General features: G+C 36.2%; 1 protein-coding gene across 2 annotated transcripts in view; it reads left to right on the forward strand.

The window, feature by feature from the left end:
* Positions 1-19986, forward strand: part of LRBA (LPS responsive beige-like anchor protein) — a 402048-nt gene that overhangs the window by 149845 nt on the left and 232217 nt on the right. For both annotated transcript variants that reach the window (XM_039391039.1, XM_039391040.1), the window contains one exon: positions 18433-18599. In XM_039391039.1, coding sequence (XP_039246973.1) covers positions 18433-18599 — 167 coding nt within the window. The remainder of the gene's footprint in view (positions 1-18432; positions 18600-19986) is intronic.

Here is a 19986-nt window from a genome sequence, read left to right on the forward strand (position 1 = left end):
AAGTTGCCCAGAGAAGCTGTGGATGCCCCATCCCAGGAAATGTTCCTGGATGGGTTGGATGGAGCTCTGAGCAACCTGACCTAGTGAAAGGTCTCTCTACCCATGGGAGGGAGCTTGAAATTAGGTGATCTTTGAGGTCCCTTCCAACCCAAACCATTCTGTGATTTGGTAATATTGTTTCTAAAGCATCAGGAAAGAAAATTCACTTCAGGACTACTCTCTTCTATAGAGTTCTCTGGTGAAACAATAAGTGATGTTATCTTCATTACCATTTTTTGGAAAATATTTTTTCCCAGTTATGAGACAAACTGTGTGAAGGATTAAATCTAATAAGTATCAAAGTATTATTGAGCTGTTCAAATCATATTGAATATGGAAACTAAATAGATTTATATCTGTATCTATTTCATATTAAAAAATATATTCTAATTTTTCTGATGCTTACGAAGTTTATTGCATTATAATTAATGCTTAGTGTTTAACAGTATCTTGTTGAGATTCTTCCACATTTTGTAATGTATGAGATGTGTTATTTACATACTGAGTGTAATTTGAAGAAATACCCAGGAACCTCATGAAGATATGAGTCTTTTCTGCACCGTGTATGAGATTTCAACTTTTTATGGCCTTTTTCACTCCTTTAAGTATTTAACACATCTATTTACTTTTCTCTTCTGTGAATCATAAACTTTTCTTTGTTTTAAAAACTTTTAATCCCCTCTCGTAGGTACTGCTACAGATGAGTATTTTCACTAGAAAGTATCAATAAGTTTAATTTACTCTCCACAGCTCTGGAAGTGTTAGTAGAGCAGGCTGTGGAATTCTTGTTGGTTTAGTGTTTGTAGATCCCGAAAACCTAAAAAATATCTCTGACAGAAAGAGCCAAAACCTCAATTCCTGTAACCCAGAATTATCTTTTATGTTATCTTAATACAATAAATAAGAAATAATAATAATAAATTATCTTTTAAAATTTTGCTCTGCTACTTCAGTGACTGAATTGGAACATCATAGACATGAAGAAAATGGGGTAATTAGTAGACTGGAGAACAGCATTGGAGGCTTCTGCTGTGATCTGTCTTCTGCTAGACTGGGAGCAGGCATTCCTTTTAGAACTTGCCTTTTGCTGTGGCACTGCATCTTAACTTCCACATAAGGATGTTCCTGTATGCCCTGCCTCATCCTGCCTTTCTTTAAATATCTTTTTGTCATTCAGTGGAATTCAAGAGCTGGATATTTCTTCTCTGTGTCTCGAGTGGCTTGTTGAAAGGAATCTAATGAAGCATGACTCCCCTTTACAAAAGCAAGGAGGACTCTTGCCAATGTCTTTATTCCTTTGTTTGGTTTTTGCTTTAAACACAGCTATGCGTTGGCCTTTTAGAAATTTTAGACTTATTGCCATGTAGTTCCCTGGTGTCCTCCAGAGTCCATTTCATTCTCCTGTCACTGAGACAGTTTGAACAAGAACACAGTAGCTTTGGCTCAGCTGTGTTCATCCCACAGTTCTTCCAGATCACCTGAGTGAGTATTGTCTGGTCCTAGCACTTGGTCTCTTGTCAGCTTTCTTTTGTAACTTCTCTGCTATCCCTTTTCTGTGGTGGTCATGTGTTCCAAGAGCTCTTTTTACCCTTTGATCTTCTATTAGCTCTACAGAGACACCTTAATGGGCTTACTGCTCCTGATTTGTTTGAAAAATAATTTATTGCTGCCTTTTATGGCTTTATGCAATTTTTCCTCGAACTCTTTTGACCTGCTTCATTTTGTTTTTAAAACTAACATGCCATAGCTGACATATTCTGTTATCCTTCTTTGGACAGACTTACTGAAGAATCCCATTTTCTTGTAGCCTTCTTTCTCTACAGCTTAACCATTCCAGCATTTTTTTGTCTTTAAAAAGCATTCTGATGGATGGCATTTGTTTCCTTTGAAGCCCTAATATTGTATCTTTTTTACATTTTTTGTTATCTATAAAAAACATTTTCCGTGTTTTTCTGCATTTTTGTATACACACAATATGAAAACTAAGCCAGATAAGAAATTTCTTGCTTCAGATGAGATGGTCCCATCAGAAATGTTGTTCTCACCTATTTTTTTTACCTAGTATTTTTTACCTTGTTTATTATTTATGTACAGATTTTTATGGTAGCTAATAGCAGACAATAATTCTAAAATACTCCTGACTGAAGTAATACAGTGTAGATAGAATGTAATTTTCTAGCAATAACAAAACAATTATCCTGTTGTGCTTGATTGGAGATTTTCTTCTAAAATTCCTGTCCAAAGATAACTTACATTACTTATACACCTTTTTAACAAAAGTGTTAGGAATTGTTCAGCTTTGAAGAAAAGGCACTGGTGACAGTACACATCTCTCCTAGGTGTTTTATTTTAAGTTGGTTTGATCTAAGTGAGAAAGACATTATATTAAAATAATTCTGATATTGGTGCTGACAAGGTCACAGAAGATCTTCAGGGTCCGTGTACCCAAAGGTGTTTCTTTTCTCAGTATTTCAACTAGTAGGTTGGATTTAAATATTCTGCTCCATTGTAAATTCTAATTTATTTTTGCTTGTATTTAGAATATATTTCTTTGTTATTATGTGTTTATTATCTTTGGGCTTCACATGTCTTTCTTTCTTTAGCTTTTCTTATTTTTACTTTTTTTTTATTCCAGTAATTAGCACATCTCCTCACTTTAGTTCAATAGACTAAATGAGTTTTATTCTTCTAGATTTTTCTTTTAAGATGGTGTCTGCATGCTCTAGATCATCTTAGTAGCTCTACTCTGTGTCTTTTCTTGAAAGATTGATTCCTACTGTGACATGGATGAGCAAGACTTAATCACATTGATAAGTCCATTGTCAAGCCTATTATCCTGTCTTAAACTGTAGATACTTAAAGAAGTTTATTAAAAGGGCAAATGTAGTTACACTTTCCCAGAAATACAGTCTACTCTTCTGCAATTTGAAGTGACTTCTGATTCCTGCTTGCCAGCAAGAAATGAGTTACCCCTTCAGGGATTATTCCCCCATTAGCCCTGTAAAACTTTGAACCCACGTAGGCTTTTGCTAAGAGTTACACTGAGGTGAATGTTAATTGTACTGGCATCTTACTTTCATTCTTGTGTTGTAAAATGCCTTTTCTCTGTCAGCTTGGCTGGGAGACATGGATCACCACCAGTATTTCTTAGAACGCCTTCTGTTCATTAGACTGTTGTAATTAATAGAATAAAGCTGTTGCTTATAATAGTTGATAACTACACACAATGCTTACAGTTGGGAGGCTAAGTCCAACAAGTGTAATGAAGGGCTTATTCCAAATAGCTAAGAAGGTCCTTTGCCTCATGGGGATATATATCCTGTATTCCTTGTTTGCACAGAGTAGCTGTCACTCTTTTGGATGTTGTCTGGGCTGTACAAGCTGCTGCTGGTACTAACGTGTGCTGGTGGTGGTGGTGTACAGGTACAGCAGCCCTGTGGTATTCTGAGTGGATCAAGTTTTGCAGGTTCAACAGGACTGCCAGTCCCTGGTTTAGCAGCTCTTGGAAACTTTCACATACAACCTACTCAGTATCTCTTTGGCTTGCTTTTTCCTGGTGACTCTCTCCATCTAATGTGAGAAAACCCATTTGTGCAACTTAACCAGGAAGAGTCCTTAATACCACACGGTTTTACAGAATTCTCCTATTGCTCCTGAGTTCTCTTTTTTCTCCCACCCTGAAAAATCCTGCTGTTATGTAGTTATTTCTTCTATGGCAGTGATTCTAATTCTGAATCCTTCCAAAATGCTTCTCACTTCTATCATACTGTCATATCTTTTTTCATGGAAGACCCAAAACTGCAGCCAGCATTCCAGATGTGGAACACAAAGAATTTATAAATGCACAATATTTGTGGTGTTCTCTTCCCACTGTTTCTCTTTGCTTGATTCCTGTGTGCTTGCTGATTATCCTGTTCTGAGCTGGTGGCTTCTTAGGACTATTTGTCATTGACAATGCCATCTCATTATGGCAAAGAGGAGTGAAGATAAAGGTGAACTCAGTGTCCCTCATTTTATATCTCAAATTAGATTCTTTTCTATGTTTCTTTATCTAAACTGAGGTTCCTGTGCTGTTTTATTAAGATGACTTGGCCTTCCAAGCTTCCTCTGCAGTTCCTCACAGCTCCTTCACGACTGTAGAGCTGAGTAGCTGAGTATCAGCAGGGATCTTTGTCAATTCATTATTCACTCATTCTTCAGAGTATTTTTTACATGTATGTTGAACAGGCCAAAACAATCACAAACTGACAGGACTTGTACAGTTAATGTTAGTTTGACCAGGCCCTTATCTACTATTTTTCCTTCTCTCCTTCTGGAATTAATTCTTCTGATTCTTGTAATTCATCCATCCTTTGGCTGCTTTTTGTTTTGCTTTTCTGATGTTGGTCTAGATAAGTCATTATACCTTCCTAAAATGTGACTTTTTAAATCAAAGTGGTTTACTTATGTGAGTGGAGAATTTGTGCTTACTGATAGTTTAGGAGTTTTGATGAAAGAAAAATTTAGAGTATACTTTCATTGTTATTATTTGTACAGTCAGTACACAGTCAGGTGGAAACATAAATATCTATCAAAACATAAATATTATGAAGAAATGTCAATTACAGCATGAGATGATAGTTTAATTTTTATGCAGACAGGAACCTGAAACTGCTCTAACATGCCTTTTTTGTTTGTTTCTGATAAAACAGAATGGTAAATCAATGGTGAACCAGTCTTTATAATTCCAGAATTAGTGGCAACATTTATGTCTTTAGATTCTTCCATCAAGGCACAGGGAAGCAAATTATTTAAAAGATAACAATAAATTTGTTTGCTTTCTGTCAGAGTTCATATCTACAGCCAACCTTGATAGAAGACCAGAATGATTTAGACAAGTTTGCTTTGGAGATTCATAACATATGCTTGCTGGACAGAATTGAGTTATCTCTGCTCTGGAGAGTAAGTTATTGTAGCAGGAGCTGACAGAGATGAAGATAACTGAGGGAAATTCAATTACCTTTTAGTGTTTTCCTTCTAATAGGATTCTTAATGTGAAAAAGATCCTTAGATGATGCGCCTATGTTTTGTGAGATCTGCTTTGATACCTGCATCCAGAATAAAGTGAACTCTTCAGGCCTTCATTAAGGATGAAATATGCATCTGATTGCTAAAGGGGTTTTAGCCTTTGATTCAACATGTTATCTTTTCTAGTCCAGATGTATTTGACACTCTTTTTGGCAGTAGTCTTGTATAATCTCTTAAATACAATTTCATTTTCAAAATTACTGTTTTTATGTAAAGAGCTTGTTTATAACAGGAATTGAAGAAAGAGGTCAGAAAACTGTAAAATAATTCCCTATATTCTAGTGCTGTCTCTGCATGTTTGTTTTCTCATTTGACTTTTCTGGCAAAAGCACCCAAGTTGAAAATATTGTTTATGACTGACCTGAGTTCTGGCTGTTGGGTTAAAGCCCGTCCTGCTTGACTATAAGTGATTTCATGTGAAACCTCTGCAGTTCTGAAGTTCCTGGGGTAGACTGATGCATACAGGTATTAGGATGTTATTACTTGTGTTACTTTTTAAAATTTGCGTGTTTTTTTTTTTCTTGGCTAGTGATTGAAATGAAGATTTCGAAGGGGCTTTATGAAGGCAGCTCAATCTGCAGCTGCATATATGAAAACAAACCACGTACAACTTTGTGTACCTGCAATATGCTTTCATTTACTGACCCACTAAACTACTGTCTATAGCTGAATGTAGTTTTGTGTGTATCCTCCAAAAGATTTTATTTTTAAAACTCTGACCCTTACCAGCTTTGCAAAGTAAAGTCTGCTTTTTATCTGGATGATTTATCCAAGCACTTGCACACTGGTATTCCTATAACAGAAAGGGAGAACAAGTAGATTTATTTGCAACCCCAAACCAGGTTTGGATTTGCCTAAAAGATATGGCATACCTGACCCCGTAGAAGTCACTTATTGAAAGTCTAGTCCATATTTTGAGTAGCTACTTGTCTTGACTTACACCTTCTGTAAGCTATCGTTACAGTCTCCTGATTGAAGCATGGCAAAGTTGATACATGCAGGTTTATTTTTTTTATATTCCTGAAGGTGACTTAGGAAAATCAACTTTGGTGCAACATATGTATCAAGATGCTGAGGTGTTTAGAAAATGTTTAAAGTCATTTGTCAGTAGAGCCTGAAAGCACTTACAGTTAAGGTGTTTACTGTTAGATGTATTTTTTGCATAGAGTATTTTTCTCTTTCATTTATTGGCAACTTATTGAGGAGGAAACCATACAAATGTTGCATCTAGTGTAAGAGTTTATCCTGAATTATTTCTCATTCCATTGAAGGCTTCAGTCTTTCATTGAGAATGTTCTGTTTTAAATACAAAATATAGTGACTGTGCTGAAATAAATACCTCCATGAGTGATGGTTGAAAAGTAATTATTTAAACAAGGATTTTACAATTAAATTGATAGAATTCTCTTTATTTTATAGTAAATGAGGCTTGAAGTCTGTCTCGGATCCAGGGAGGGAAGTGGTGGAAAATTGTAAAGCCACATTGACCCAAGGGTGACATTTCTGATCTTTTATAAAGGTAGCCTTGTATTTCTGAGTAGACCTATACAGCTTTCCAGGAAAGGGAACAAGGTTGCACTAATCAGAATTCTTAGCGGCAACTGAAAGGTCCTTTCACATTGTCACTTCGATCCCACTGCTTTGCAGGTCAGGTTTTTGTCTTAATTTTCCTGTAGTTGCTTTTAAATGAGAATCACTATAATAGATGTTTTTGGAATACTTTTCTTCCTGCTTCACCTTAATCTATAAATGTTTACAGAATGAGTCCACCTACTGATTTTTCTCTTTGACCTAAATAGGAGAAAACTGAGCCAATTCCTTTGAGATGGTCTTAGGTCATGAAAAGGAAGATCTGTCTGGCAGTTAAGTTGCTTTTCATGTGATCACTATGTTGGGAAAGCTGCCAAGTGACTTAGAGACCTCTGGATTTCACTGTTAATCTGAAGTCCAACTGGAAGTGGCAGAGCCAATCCTTAGTCAGAAAACCAAGTTGTCCTCACTATTCTGTTTTACACAAGATAATGTTTCCTGTTACTTTTCTCGCCACTCTTCCCACCCACCTGTTTCCTGTTCACATTTCTAAGTCCCTGTTATTAATTCACTATTTAGAAAATGCATCTTCAAGGATTTGTGGCCATCTTAAGAGAAAAGATTTAGATATTTCTTGGAAGTAGGGCTTGCAAGGGGATAGTAGTGACTGTGATGATGAGCAGTGCAAGTGCTTTGGTCGTTGTTCCATGTTTTTTTCCTTTGTGTCCTAGTGCAAAGATACTGGGCTTTTTTTGGTCAAAAGTTTGTTGGAACAAATTCTGAGTCTAAGTAGTAGTGCCAAAGTTAGGGCATTTTTATGTTTGTACTCCTTCAGTCGTTCTCCCTGTCTGCCCTTGCAGAAACTTGAGATTTAAATCTTCTAGGGCTATCCTGAATTGTCTGTTGCTCTTAGAACAATTTGAAATTCCGTCTTTTATGACTGATGCCAATTCTTGCTTTGGAAATATATAAGGGAGGTGACAGACAAAGCAAGCAAAATACTCAGTTATTGGATGGATCACTCTATTATATGTATGGCAGTTATGACAATGTTTGTTTCACAGCTTGGGACCAGAGACATACAATCCACTGTCAGTGTGCCCCAAGGGCTTGCAGTGCCCTGCAGAGGGGTACCTTGGGGGCAGGACCTCACCAAGCATCTCCCAACCTCCATCTGCCATGGGAAGTGCAGGGCAGGCCTAGGGAGGGAATGTCCAAGCCCAGCACAGACTCCCCACAATAAGGGCCACAGGGTCGGGTCTGGGGCCATTTGAGAATCATCAGGGAGCCCACGGCAAGGTGGTGGCTATGGGTAGGATTTGGAGGGAGTGGGCCCTGGCCTCTCTCCACTGCCACCAGCAGGACAGGGTCATCCTCAGCTGTGCTGGCTCCATGCTGGCCCTCGACCCCAAGGGGTCTATAGGCCACCTGCAGACATCTCTGCATTATGATTCCATTATTCCCAATGTGTTAAACATTTACAGAAGAAAAAAAAAAATCAGATATTCTGACTTCTAAAATACTGTTGCTTATTTTTTCCTTCACTGCCTGTTAGAAACCCCAAATATCTCATTTCTAAGCAGCTGTTGATAGCCTTGAAGTGGCATCACCCGTCCTGGCACTTGACCAACACTGTTTTGCAAGGCAATTTCGTATGGTCGGTATGAGAGGAGGGAGGAATATTTCCTGGGTTATTTTTGAGTCACTGTTGTTTGAAGCTGTTCAGAAATTTGGAATATTAGAAGTAGACAGAAGTAGGTTATTGGCTAGAGTGTAACTGAAGCTGTTTAAGCGTGGGAGAAATGTTGTTACACGGCTCTTTGGTATGTCCAGTAACTGTCACTTACATGTGTTTTATATAATGCTTTATGTAATTTCAGTAGTTTCTTTCATTTTTGTGCACGCCTGGTGGAAGCTGGTGATTTTGATTAGTCACTGTACTTTCTTTCAATGCCTGTAATGTTAACGAGTGAACTGTAATTCATACCAAATCTCAGATTTGTGTTTTAAAAATGCACTGGATTTGTGCTGCTTTATTTATCCTACATGGCTGTTGTGCTCCGAACAGAACAAGCTCCCAGTATTGAATTTATTATTTTACACTGAATTAAAGTCAATTAGTGAAATCTAGTTAAGCAGGATTCGTGCAGTTGTAATGTGTAATCTGTTTTGTGCCATTACACCAACATCCACGAGTTCAGCTGTTTGTAGCAAATGCTGATAACTTTTATTGAGGGGTACTGTGAAATCACCCTCGTACCATTTAAAAAAAACCCAACCAACCAGACAGAAAAACCTTGCATGCTGAACTGAAACAAAGACAAAATCAAAATTCAGTAAGAACATTAGAGCCTTGGGATAGAACACCTCACAAGTTCTGGTATTTAATGTGGAAATGAGTAATAAACAGAAAACTCATTAAGTGGATCTTACATGTTCTTCTTATGTAAAGATAAATGAATATATTTAGGGAGTATTATCTCCCCCCCCCCTTTTTTTTTTTTTAATTAAAGTTGACAACATCAAGGATGACACCAGCAGAAACTGTTTGGTGCTACCTAGTTCTTCATTTCTCTGAAGGGATCATGTGCAGTAGTTGCATCATCGTCTCTTGCCTCATTGCGTTTTTTTCATTTACACCAAGAGAGCAGGAGAAATAAAAAATTTAAAGCAATTTTTATGAAGTATTTTTAATCTTTGTTCCCTATTGCTAAGTATAAGGATCTAGAGTTGTATGAATGAGTGTTTTTAAATTAAGACTGTTGAAAATTAAAGTAGTGGCTGTTGTCTTCTGATGCTTTGAATAATCAGAATATTTCAAAAGCTGTCTTTTTATGGATAATAAAATCACACAATTCTAAAAAGAAATTAAATTATACTCCTCCAACGATTTTTAGAGCTGAATGTCAACTTTCCAAGGCTGGTAGAACTTTTTCTGAGTAAAAAATATTAATTAAAAACAAAACCTATTTGTGCACATCTTATGCTGTTCTGAAATTCGAAAATTGTGTTACCTTAATGCATGAGAACCAAAAACAAAGGAAAAAATCTCATACACTAGCTGGAATGAAACAAAAAACATAGACTACTGAAAAAAAAAGAGGGGAAAAAATAAAGTTAAAATAGTTTACTTTTCATAGTTTGATGGTATAGGAATTCTGACAGGAGGCTTTAAGATAAGGCAGAGGTTAAGCTAAACCTGGGATTGTGACTGCTTAACATGTTTCCAAAGCAAGTGGCTAGGAATGATTTTAAAGAATACCTGCTATAAAAAAATGATACAGACCATATTTTAAAAATCCTTCCAATTTGCCTCTGGATTGGTTTTTTTCCAATCTTTGCCATTTCATCATCAACCTTATCAAAATATCTTGCTTTTTAAATACTTAGTCCTGCAAAGAATAAGTCTCTCAAAATCTTACTTTACCATAAGGTAAAAAGCAAGTTTGGAACGTAAATAAGAAACTTGTGAATTGGCAGAATTTAATGTGTTATTTTTGAATAGACTTTTGAATAAAATGCCATGTAATCATCCTTTTAACAGATTCTCTCACGGTAATTGAGATTTCTCTTGACCAAAAAAAACCCCAAACCAAACCCCACCCTTAGTCATTAACAAATAATTAAACTATTTCTGCAGATACAGATGAAGGTGCAGTGACTTAATGGCAGAGACTAAAGGGTTGTTTTTTTTTGTGTGTGAAGGAAATACTTCACCAGCAAACGAGTTTGCCCTATTTAGCAGTGTTGCTCAAGGATATGTGCCAGGCAAGGTGATCATTCTCCACTGTGAGAGGCTGAAAAGGTCCTGAACTGGGAGACATCAAGTCCACTAAATTAGCTGTTTGAGCAACCATGATAGGAGCTGGTGAAGGACAGATGAGTTACCTTTTGGGTCATGAGTTTGTGTTCATGTCAGAATGTTTCACAGCAGAGGTTTCACAAAAGGTGTGGCACAGAATGCTTTTAAAGCTTCTTGTGTTGCTGGTGCAGAATGACAGGTGACTTGTTCCTGTATCTTCCTTAGTTACCATTATGTATCCCAGTGTGTAGAGAGATCTTACTGTGTGCTTATGGTATTTTTCCCTTTGTTCTTAATGTCTAGTACTGGACCTCTATAAACTGGAGATTACTTTCAAAACATACCTTTGACTCTCTTATCAGAGTATAGAACAAAGAGAAAGGCAAACTACAATTTTTAATTTTTTTTTTCTTTTTTTTTTTTTTTCTTTCACTAAGCATCACAACTGACATCTTCAGGAGACCAGTTAGATCTGAAACCAACTTGGTATCCAAAGTACTGAATCTTATTAGAGATGTGCTTGTCATTGGCATGCAACCAGTCATGGCGAGATAGGAAACTATTATGCCTAAATGCTTGTTATCTCAAATGAATGTAATTTCTCTGGTCTTTGTTCCTGAGTTGATATGTTTTGATACATTCTTAAACTCCTGGATTAAAATCAGAGTTGTGTTCTGAATCCAAGACACTGAACAGGGAAAGCTGAAAAGTGCCTGAGGGGAACTTATGTAGAAAATAGAAATAGAAACAGAAATGCAGACCCCGGGCTGCAGAGATATCTCTAGGGGCTAATCTTTCTGTCTTTTGGAAATCCGGAACTTTACATAAACTTGGAAACTGCTTATGAAGAGGTTTTGGCTGGAAATGAATTTGCTTTGCATGTGTTTTGCAAATTTATAAGGAAATTTAGTGAGTGTGATGTAGCAGGAATATCAAACAATAAATAACAAAATAACAGGGGTATGTTATTATATAGTAGTGGTACTAGTGATACGAGGTACTTTGTAAAAAGGTTCCAAATTATCTTTTGGTTTATCTGCTTGTCTGAATCATTGTGGCTAAATTTTTCCATTCTTTGTGCTCTCAGAGGTTGAATTAATTTGATTTTTTTTGCTTGTTTGTTTGGAAAAGAAGGCTGACAAAATGTTTTCAAATGAAAAAAACAAAAACAAAAAAACCACTTCTTTTTTATTTCATTGATAATTTGCATTTTTTCCATGATTTGAGGTATTATTATTTCACCACTTACAGAAATGTACCTCTTGCCCCTGTTATGAAAAATGACTCTCAATTCATCTGACGCAAAACTTGTGAAAAATTGATTTTTATGTAGTACCATTAAAGGGCTTCTTAATTAGTAAGTTGTGGTGTTCAAAAATGCTCTGTAGTGTGTGTTACCTGCTCTTAGAGACTTCATTTAAGGTTTAGCTGTGCCATCTGAACTGCATGTGACTTTCAATCTGTTCAGGTGTCACTCCTGTGCCAAGTCTTGGTGCTGTAAGTTGTAAAAGGACTGTGCTGGCAGCAGGGTGTCTGGGAATCTGAATCCTAGGGAAGCAATTATTTGGCTGCTGGGGCCAAAAGTGCTGAACTACTTTGTACCTACCTTACAGGTAATAGAAATCCTTAATGTGCCTCAGTGGAACAAGGCAGTTGGAGAGGTGGTGGTCACAGTTATTGAATGAGGACATTTCAGAGCTTTAGTTTGTTGGGGTTTATTGGAAATTTGCCATCTGGCTCCTGGTAGCACGAAGATTTTCACGAGATCTTGAGGAATGGATTGAGAGCCACAGCAAGACTTGTTTGGCAAATGTTTCCTGAGCTGCCAGCACCACCACTGGGGTGGGTGGTAACTATTCCCCTGTTTCCAGTTGGTGTTCATACTGTACAGAGGGGAGGAAAGGTCCTGATGCTCTTGCTAGAGTAAAGTACTAATAGCAAGAACAAATGGTGTAGTCTGCATGGGCAATATGAGAAAGAGCCTACAGGTAAAAAGAGGACAGAAATAAAATCTAGGGAGCATTGAAATGGGGACTGGGACAGCTCACTAGGCAGTCTCTACTGCACTTTTGGAGACTGAAACTAAATACTATATTTGTGTTCCAGTGGGAACAAGTTGCTCATACATCTTTATTGGTTATAGACAAAGGAACAAACAAATGTGCTTTGTTGTGGTTGAACTGATAGAAGTCTTTGTATTTGGCCTACTTCAAGACTTTTATATATATGTTTTCACCTGACTGAAAGGTATTTTTTCCTCCTTTTTAAAACTTCTGTTGCATAGAAAGGACTATATGAAAAGATAGCTAAACCAAGTATCCAACAGCTGTGCAATAGCAGAGGAGTGCAACCTCAATTTGGCCCTCACTAAGCATGTGTAGTGAATCCTTGGATTATGTAAGTATATGTTTCAGTTTTTGGACAGAGTGGATGTTCCTTATAAAATAAGGACATTTGTCAGTTCCAAAAGTTGCTCGTGGGTTTGATTTGTTTGTTGCATTGGACTACAAGTTCCTTAGTGAATACAATACTAATCTCTGTGGTGGTGTTGAAGCTGTTGAATGTCACAAGGTTGATACAGCGTGGTTGGGGAATGGCTTAAAAGATCGTCGTTGGCTCTTCTGCTTCGTGTCTGATCTGAGAACACAGAGCCACCTGTGCAGGAGTGCTGAGCTTTACTGTTTGTAGAGCATAGGGGAATCATACTTTGATTATTTCTAGCTTGAAAAATGCCTTGTACTTGGAAGATGTGGACCCAAAGAATGTTAACATTTATTGCTCAAGCATCTTGTTTTTATGATCTTAGACCATTTTAAAAAAAAACCAGTATGAAGGGACTGCTGACTTAAACTGGATTTGCAGAAGAGGAAGGGAGGAAAGTGTCTCTCCTCATGCATGATTTGAATGCTGAGTGTTTGGACATATATACAGTAAGAAATACATTCTTGCGTTCAAAAAGAACATTTAGGTCTGCGTATTGTTTATGCCAATGGTGACACTTAGAGAGTTAGAATATTGGAATAATGTAGCAAATCCTAGTTTCTAGCAAAGAGTGAGAGCTCTTGTTTGTCTTTGATTGTGATCCAAGGGTACTACTGTAACACAAATAATATCAATTAGATAAGCATCAAAGAAAAAGGTTGAAAGAAAGTCTGTGGTACTAATGGATACTGCACAATAAATCTGATGTGATTTGTCTCTGCTCTTCACTAGTTAGTTATTCTGTCAGCTACTTTTTTATCCATTTGAACTCCTGTTAGTTTGTCTCATTTACCTACTGTACTGTTGGGTTTATTTGAAAGGTGGGATCTGCATAGAAGTGCTTTTGCCTAGTGTTTATTTGGGTTTACTAAAGCTTAATTCTGTGAGACATGAAGGTAAAAAATAAAGCTGTTGACTCAGCACAAATTAAAACCAGATGTCTCTTGAGATCCTTGCATTTCTCTCTAATCACTAACCCACATTGATTGTGGTAGATTTTTTTTTCTGGTCATGACCATAGTTTTACCAGTCTGTGTTTAGTGTGATCTAAGTCAACTGCATGTTTTTTTTCTCCTTCTGTTGTGATTTTAAATGCATGGGGTTTTTTACCCCAGGAATGTCTGGCTATAAACCAGTTTTTTTCATCACTCCTCCCCACCCCCATTTGTATTACAAACAGTTGATTTAGATTCAGATTCTTTTAAATCTTCAAATCAGATAAAAGGTTGGAAAAGTGGATAAATGAGGTTTGGAAAACCATGGGTTGAAGAGATGAGAAGCCATTGCATTGTGTTCAGTCCATTAAAACAAGAAGAAATAGAAGAGATACTTTGATAAGTGTTCTGCTGGTGTTAACCTTGATGGCTATTATCGGGGGGATGATGCTATATCTGTTTCATTGGCTTAAGCTTTTTTCATGCTGAGAGAAATCAATACTTTGAGTCGTTGGATGACAGAGGCATCACTTCAGAATTGACGGTGGCTGTCAGACGTTGTCATTGGTTGACTTTTGTTCGCTGTTGAGGTTTTAAGCTTTCATTTTTCTAAGTCTTATTCAGGAGTCTTTGTAAGATTTCCCTGGGTAGCATTTTTAGGCCAGACTTTAAACCTCAGGTCAGAGGTCAAGTGCAAAGATCTGTGAAAGCAGAGGATTGAAGAGCTCCTTCATTTACTAAAATATCCTTATTTGTAGGGAATTTGCATTAGTGGCAAGACTGTGCGTTATCTTATGGATGACTTTTCCTCTTAAGTGATACCCTCTGAGACTGGTTGTTCACAAAGCCAGTAGCTTTTAGCCAAATTAGACAAAGGAACTGGCATATGTAAAAGTGTTTGGTGATATCAGGGTTGAAGAATAAAAGTAAAACTGTGCAACATTTCTTTTAAAAACCCTACACTGTTAAACTTTTTAATCACTTGTCGAAAGCATTACATTGTAATTTTGGGACTGCAGAGGTGCACAGTGCAGATAGTTCAGAGGAAATCTTTTACTTGACATTTTTGTAAAGATCAAAGATAAAACATTTCTGAAAACACTAGATTAATCCTCCTCCTCACTGAAATATAGACAGTCAGAATACTGACACCCTGTCAGTGTTTTGCAACAGTATTTCTGAAATATTTCCTGCATACAGAATGTATTGTACTTTCACGTCTATAACTTGCCTTTTGGATGACCTCATGCTCCTTTAGAATTACAGTGCCTTAAAAATGAATCTTCACATAACCTACATGTTCAAATAGCCTGCAGCCTTGTCCAAGCAGGGAGCGGGAGAGAGGTAAAAACCGTTTTCTGCAATAACGGCGAAGACAAGGGTTTTGTTCCATCCTGGTAGAAAACAAGGGTCTTTCCTGTACTCCTTGCTGTGTCAAAGGATTCTGCTTAGTGCACTTCCCCTTTGTAAAACTTTTAACAGTCACTGAATTTCAGACTTTTTGGAGATAGCCTGTGAGGTGTGTATATGAAAATACATATTTTTCCCTGTTCAACGCTTTGTTTTATCATGTGTGAGTGCACTACTTTTGTGATTGTAGTTTCATTGCACACTTGCCTAAACAGGTGACAGAAATTACGTAGGCATGTGACTGTGTGTCTTAATTGTAAAAATATTCAATTGTAAAAAATTGTAAAATTATGTAAAAATTAATTGTAAAAAATATTCGGGTATGACAGGGTGCATATTGCAAGTGCAAGAGATCAAACAGTGAAGAAGAAGTAAAACTGTAAAAATATATTTTTGAATTTGATCACAAACAGAAATCAAGCTGGATTTTTATATTACATAAATGGATTGGGATTTAGTGTTAAGTATTAATGGTACCACTCTATATCCTGGTATTGCGTCTTTAGAAGGAATGGATCAGGTGAACCTGGCATCTGGAAAATGAAAAAATACAGTAGAGAAACAGAGTCTTTTTAGTGCTTTCAGAACAGTCTAGTTGTGACTGGCTTCTTTAGGATGGGTCTTTTTCTGTTTTTTTTGGTGGAACCAGTCTTTTTTCACTCCTGTATTAAAAGTATTTGAGAGAGGGAGGGGGAGAAATAGCTTCTGTTTTGCTGTATATTTGGCATATATTGAGGGTAGGAGCCACTGAACAATTGATGTGTCACCTGTGTGATCAAAGAGAAGATTTTTCTTGCAGAACTTTCTTAGGGTTAGTAACTGTATATGCACCTGACAGATATTTGGCAGCACTGTGGCTTCTTTCTTTCTTGTTTGTAAAATATGTATTGTAAAGAGTGTACAATGGTTGAGTTCCTCCTGGAGTGATGTTATAATTTTATGGGATTGCTGCATGTGTGAGTCTCTCAGTTTTGGTGTATAATTGCAAATTGCTATTCATACTAAATGCTGAATTTCCTGAAAAGTGGAGTTATATTTCCATTTTATAACATGGTGGTTATGTTTTCATTGAAGTTGTCAGGACAATAAAATACCATTTTTTTCCTCCATTTGTCACAGCTACATTTTGAAAACCTTTGTTTGTATTTAATGAAGGATGTGTTCAAAATTACATCATAAAGAGACTTTTTTTTAAGAGGTACAAGTTCATTATATCTTTTACAAAACATTCTAGTTTGATTTCCATTTTATCATGTTTTAAGGTCAAATGTGACTTTAGTGTTCCATAAAGAGACAGAGATTGATAATGGGGAAAGAATAACCCTCTAATGTGATTTATATCTATGGATTTTATGTCAGATATGAAAAGTTGCTGTTCAAATTGTAAAGGAGGATCCATTAAAGAGCACTTTAAAACATTTTACTACTTAGCTTACCTTATACACTTGTTTTTAGAATTCTGCCCTTTCAGACAACTTAAAAATAACAGCTTATGAAACATTTACCAAGTGCTGAAAAGAACTCATGATCATCATGGGTGCAAAATAGATTAATGTATTAGAAAAGACAGCTGTATTTAAAAAGAGCTAGAAGAATCTTGTTTAGTGTTGGTTATGATTTTTAGCCATCTCATATTTTTGTGAAGAGGGGTAGCAGAGTGCTTTGTTTAGGGGTGTAAAGGCCAATTGTTGATGTCTCGATGACTTGGAAAGTCAGCTGCTTGTTCTTCAGTCCTCCTGGATGTCTCTGCTCATCAGGTGAGCATTGCTGTAAGGTGCGGGAAAATTGAGTAAATATGTAAATATATTAAAATTGTTAAAATGCCTCTTTAAAGTTTATTTATCTGTTAGTACATTTTTGTTATCTAATGTCTATGAAAATCTACACAGGCCCAAACTTTATATTGTGGGGTTTTTTCCATTCTTCCTATCTTTCTCTTACTTTATATAACATATGTGTTTGTATATACAAATATATAAATTACATAGTCTTCTGATTTTATTTGCAGCAAGCTTTTAATGCTTCTACATATATAGATATGTAGAGAAAAAGCATTGTTACTGTTTTAAACATAAAAAGCCTTATGATATTGAGCTGATATCTAAGCTCTAAGAAGTAATTGTACTGGTGTCTGCATCAGCTGTGCTTCACAAAGAAAAAGCAATTTTTTTTGTTGTTAGGCAGACATTTGTGTCCATTCCACTAACTAGATCATAGAATAATCCAATCATTGACAGAGGCTGAAATGCTTTGTCTGGCATATGTGATCTGTGGAATTGCCAGATGAAAACTGAAATTAGAAACAGGGAGTGCTGAATGGGGAAAAGCCTTTATTGTTTCTACCAATACTTGAATTTCTTATGGGTTTTCATGTACAGCGAAATGGGGCTTTGATAAGGGGATGATGTAAATTTGGTGCCTGTTGTTTGAGTTCTGTGTTAACAGGCAGATCTTCAGAAGGTCAACAAAAACCAAAATTATGAGACAATGTTGTAACAAAGAATCTTTCATAGTTTTGGGTTCAGTTTGTAGGTGTGACTCAGTTCTTATTTGCTAGTATTTGCTTTTGAGTACCTTGGCAGACAGAAGGTGTTTATACAACAGGTGTAGTACTGCTAGGAAAATTATTAACTTTCCCATACTGGCCTGCAAATGTGCTCAACTTCAAGAAGCCATCTGGCAAAGATTAAATCAGCCTTCATATGCATTTTGTCTTCTACCTATCTGAAAATATGCAGATTTTCTCCTTAACTTCTATAATTACTTATTTATACAAACAACAGCAAGCAGTTGGCTACCCAAATCTAGCAAAGAGTCATGGGAGTGGAGCGGTCAGCTAGCTGACATTCATTATTCTGAAATTGGCCTCTTTTATTTTATATGTTTTATTATGCAATCAGGCCACTAAGGTGTTGGCATTTGCTCAATCTTGAGTGTGCATCTATATAGTTAAAGAATTCATGGCAAACCAAGATCCTCTGCTTGGCTCTCCAGACAGATTTACTGTGGGCAGCTGTGCAGGGCCTCAATCCTCAAACCTGTAAAACGGGGTTAATTCTTATTTCTCAGGGGTTTTGCATATGTAATTGATTATGAAGTGCTTCAAACTTCCTTTGGATGGTGTCATTTAAACACTTTATTACTGTGCATTTCTTTTTTCCTTCCTAGTCACTGTGTGCCCAGTATTCTGCAGACAAGCGGGAAGAAGAAAAAATGTGTCATCATTTGATAACGGCAGCGAAGTACCGAGACCAGGTGACTGCAACACAACTAATACAGAAAATTATCAACATCCTGACAGACAAGCATGGAGCCTGGGGAAGCTCTGCACCAAGGTAGACCATTTTTGGGGGGGCTTAAAATGTTTTTGCTCAGCTGTGCTCCGTAATGTCTTATGGTCAAACGTAAAGGCGAACGAGGTTTCTCAGGTGTTGGGTTTTTTTTAAACAAAGTAACATGAAAAAGGTAAAACTAATGTGTCAGTGATTAGTATTGGGTGAATGTCAGAGAACTAATGTTTTGTTAGAGCAGCAAAAACCAAGATGGTTCTCTTGTGACTTTAAACTTTGCTATAACAATGTGATAGAATTTATATTGAATGTTCTAGCCCTAGAATTTATTTGAAAAATAATTTTTAAAATGAAATACTTTCTTACAACTAACTTTCTTTATGATTCAAGACTGAACTGCAGGTTAGTAAATTGTTTTCTTTTCTGCCAAACTTTAAACAAGCAGACATCTCTCTATGTTAGAGGGAAGTGATGAGATTTGTATTGGTAATTTCAAAGGAAAAACAATATTGCCAAATTAATTCAGAATTAACTAATTCCTTTTGGAATCCTCAGTATGTACCTTTATTACAATGGCACTTGCCTAACTTCTTTTGCTGTGACTTGTACTTAAGTTTCACTTGCAAAGCTGAAATACAAGTTCAAGTCCTTGTAGTAGATCCTTAATAAATATTTAAGAATAACTGGAACATATTTAGGTCAAAACATAGCTGTGTTGAATATACTTGTATATAAAGATACTGTTATTTGAATGTAATGGAATAATAAGCATAAGAGAAATACATGAATAGAAAACAAACTGTCTCAGTAACCTTTATTCATTGTTCAATGACTACTTGTTTTCTGGAATGAAAAAATTAATTCCCAAGCACTAATAATTTCTATAATATGCAGTAACTTAATGAAAAATTTTATTAATAAAATTAACTGGAAGTATTGCATTTAAGAGTCATCATATTATGGCGTAGAATATCTGTAAACATACCATAAATACCAATTTTGAGCTCTAGCTTATAAGGTTAAAAATGAAACTGTGAAATAAGTGTTTAATGCTGTTTCTCTTTTGTTAAGTCAGTTATGCTTAAACATAAGACTGTTTAAGAAAAAATGATGATAGTGTAAAAACAACAGCTTATTTCAACATTTTAAAGAATTTTAAATTATTGAATTCCATACAGTTTTATAGTAAGGCAGGTATTACAATTGTCTAAAACCAGATTTCTTTGAGTGCTTTGTATGTCTGCAATTTTGGTGAGTATATACCTTGCAGTTTACTCCATCTCTTTGTGTCTCTGGATTTAAAACTATGATTACTGTCTTTTAATTAAGAAGCAGAGAATCCTACTTACTCTCTAGGTGTGTTTTGCTGGTTGTGATAATACTGGTATAGTTGGTAAGGGAAAAGTGTAATTGATAAAATACTCCATACTTG

Source organism: Pipra filicauda, unplaced genomic scaffold, assembly GCF_003945595.2.
Source record: "Pipra filicauda isolate LSUMZ 115617 unplaced genomic scaffold, ASM394559v2 scaffold8_size5757611_pilon, whole genome shotgun sequence".
Taxonomy (NCBI): Eukaryota; Metazoa; Chordata; class Aves; order Passeriformes; family Pipridae; genus Pipra; species Pipra filicauda.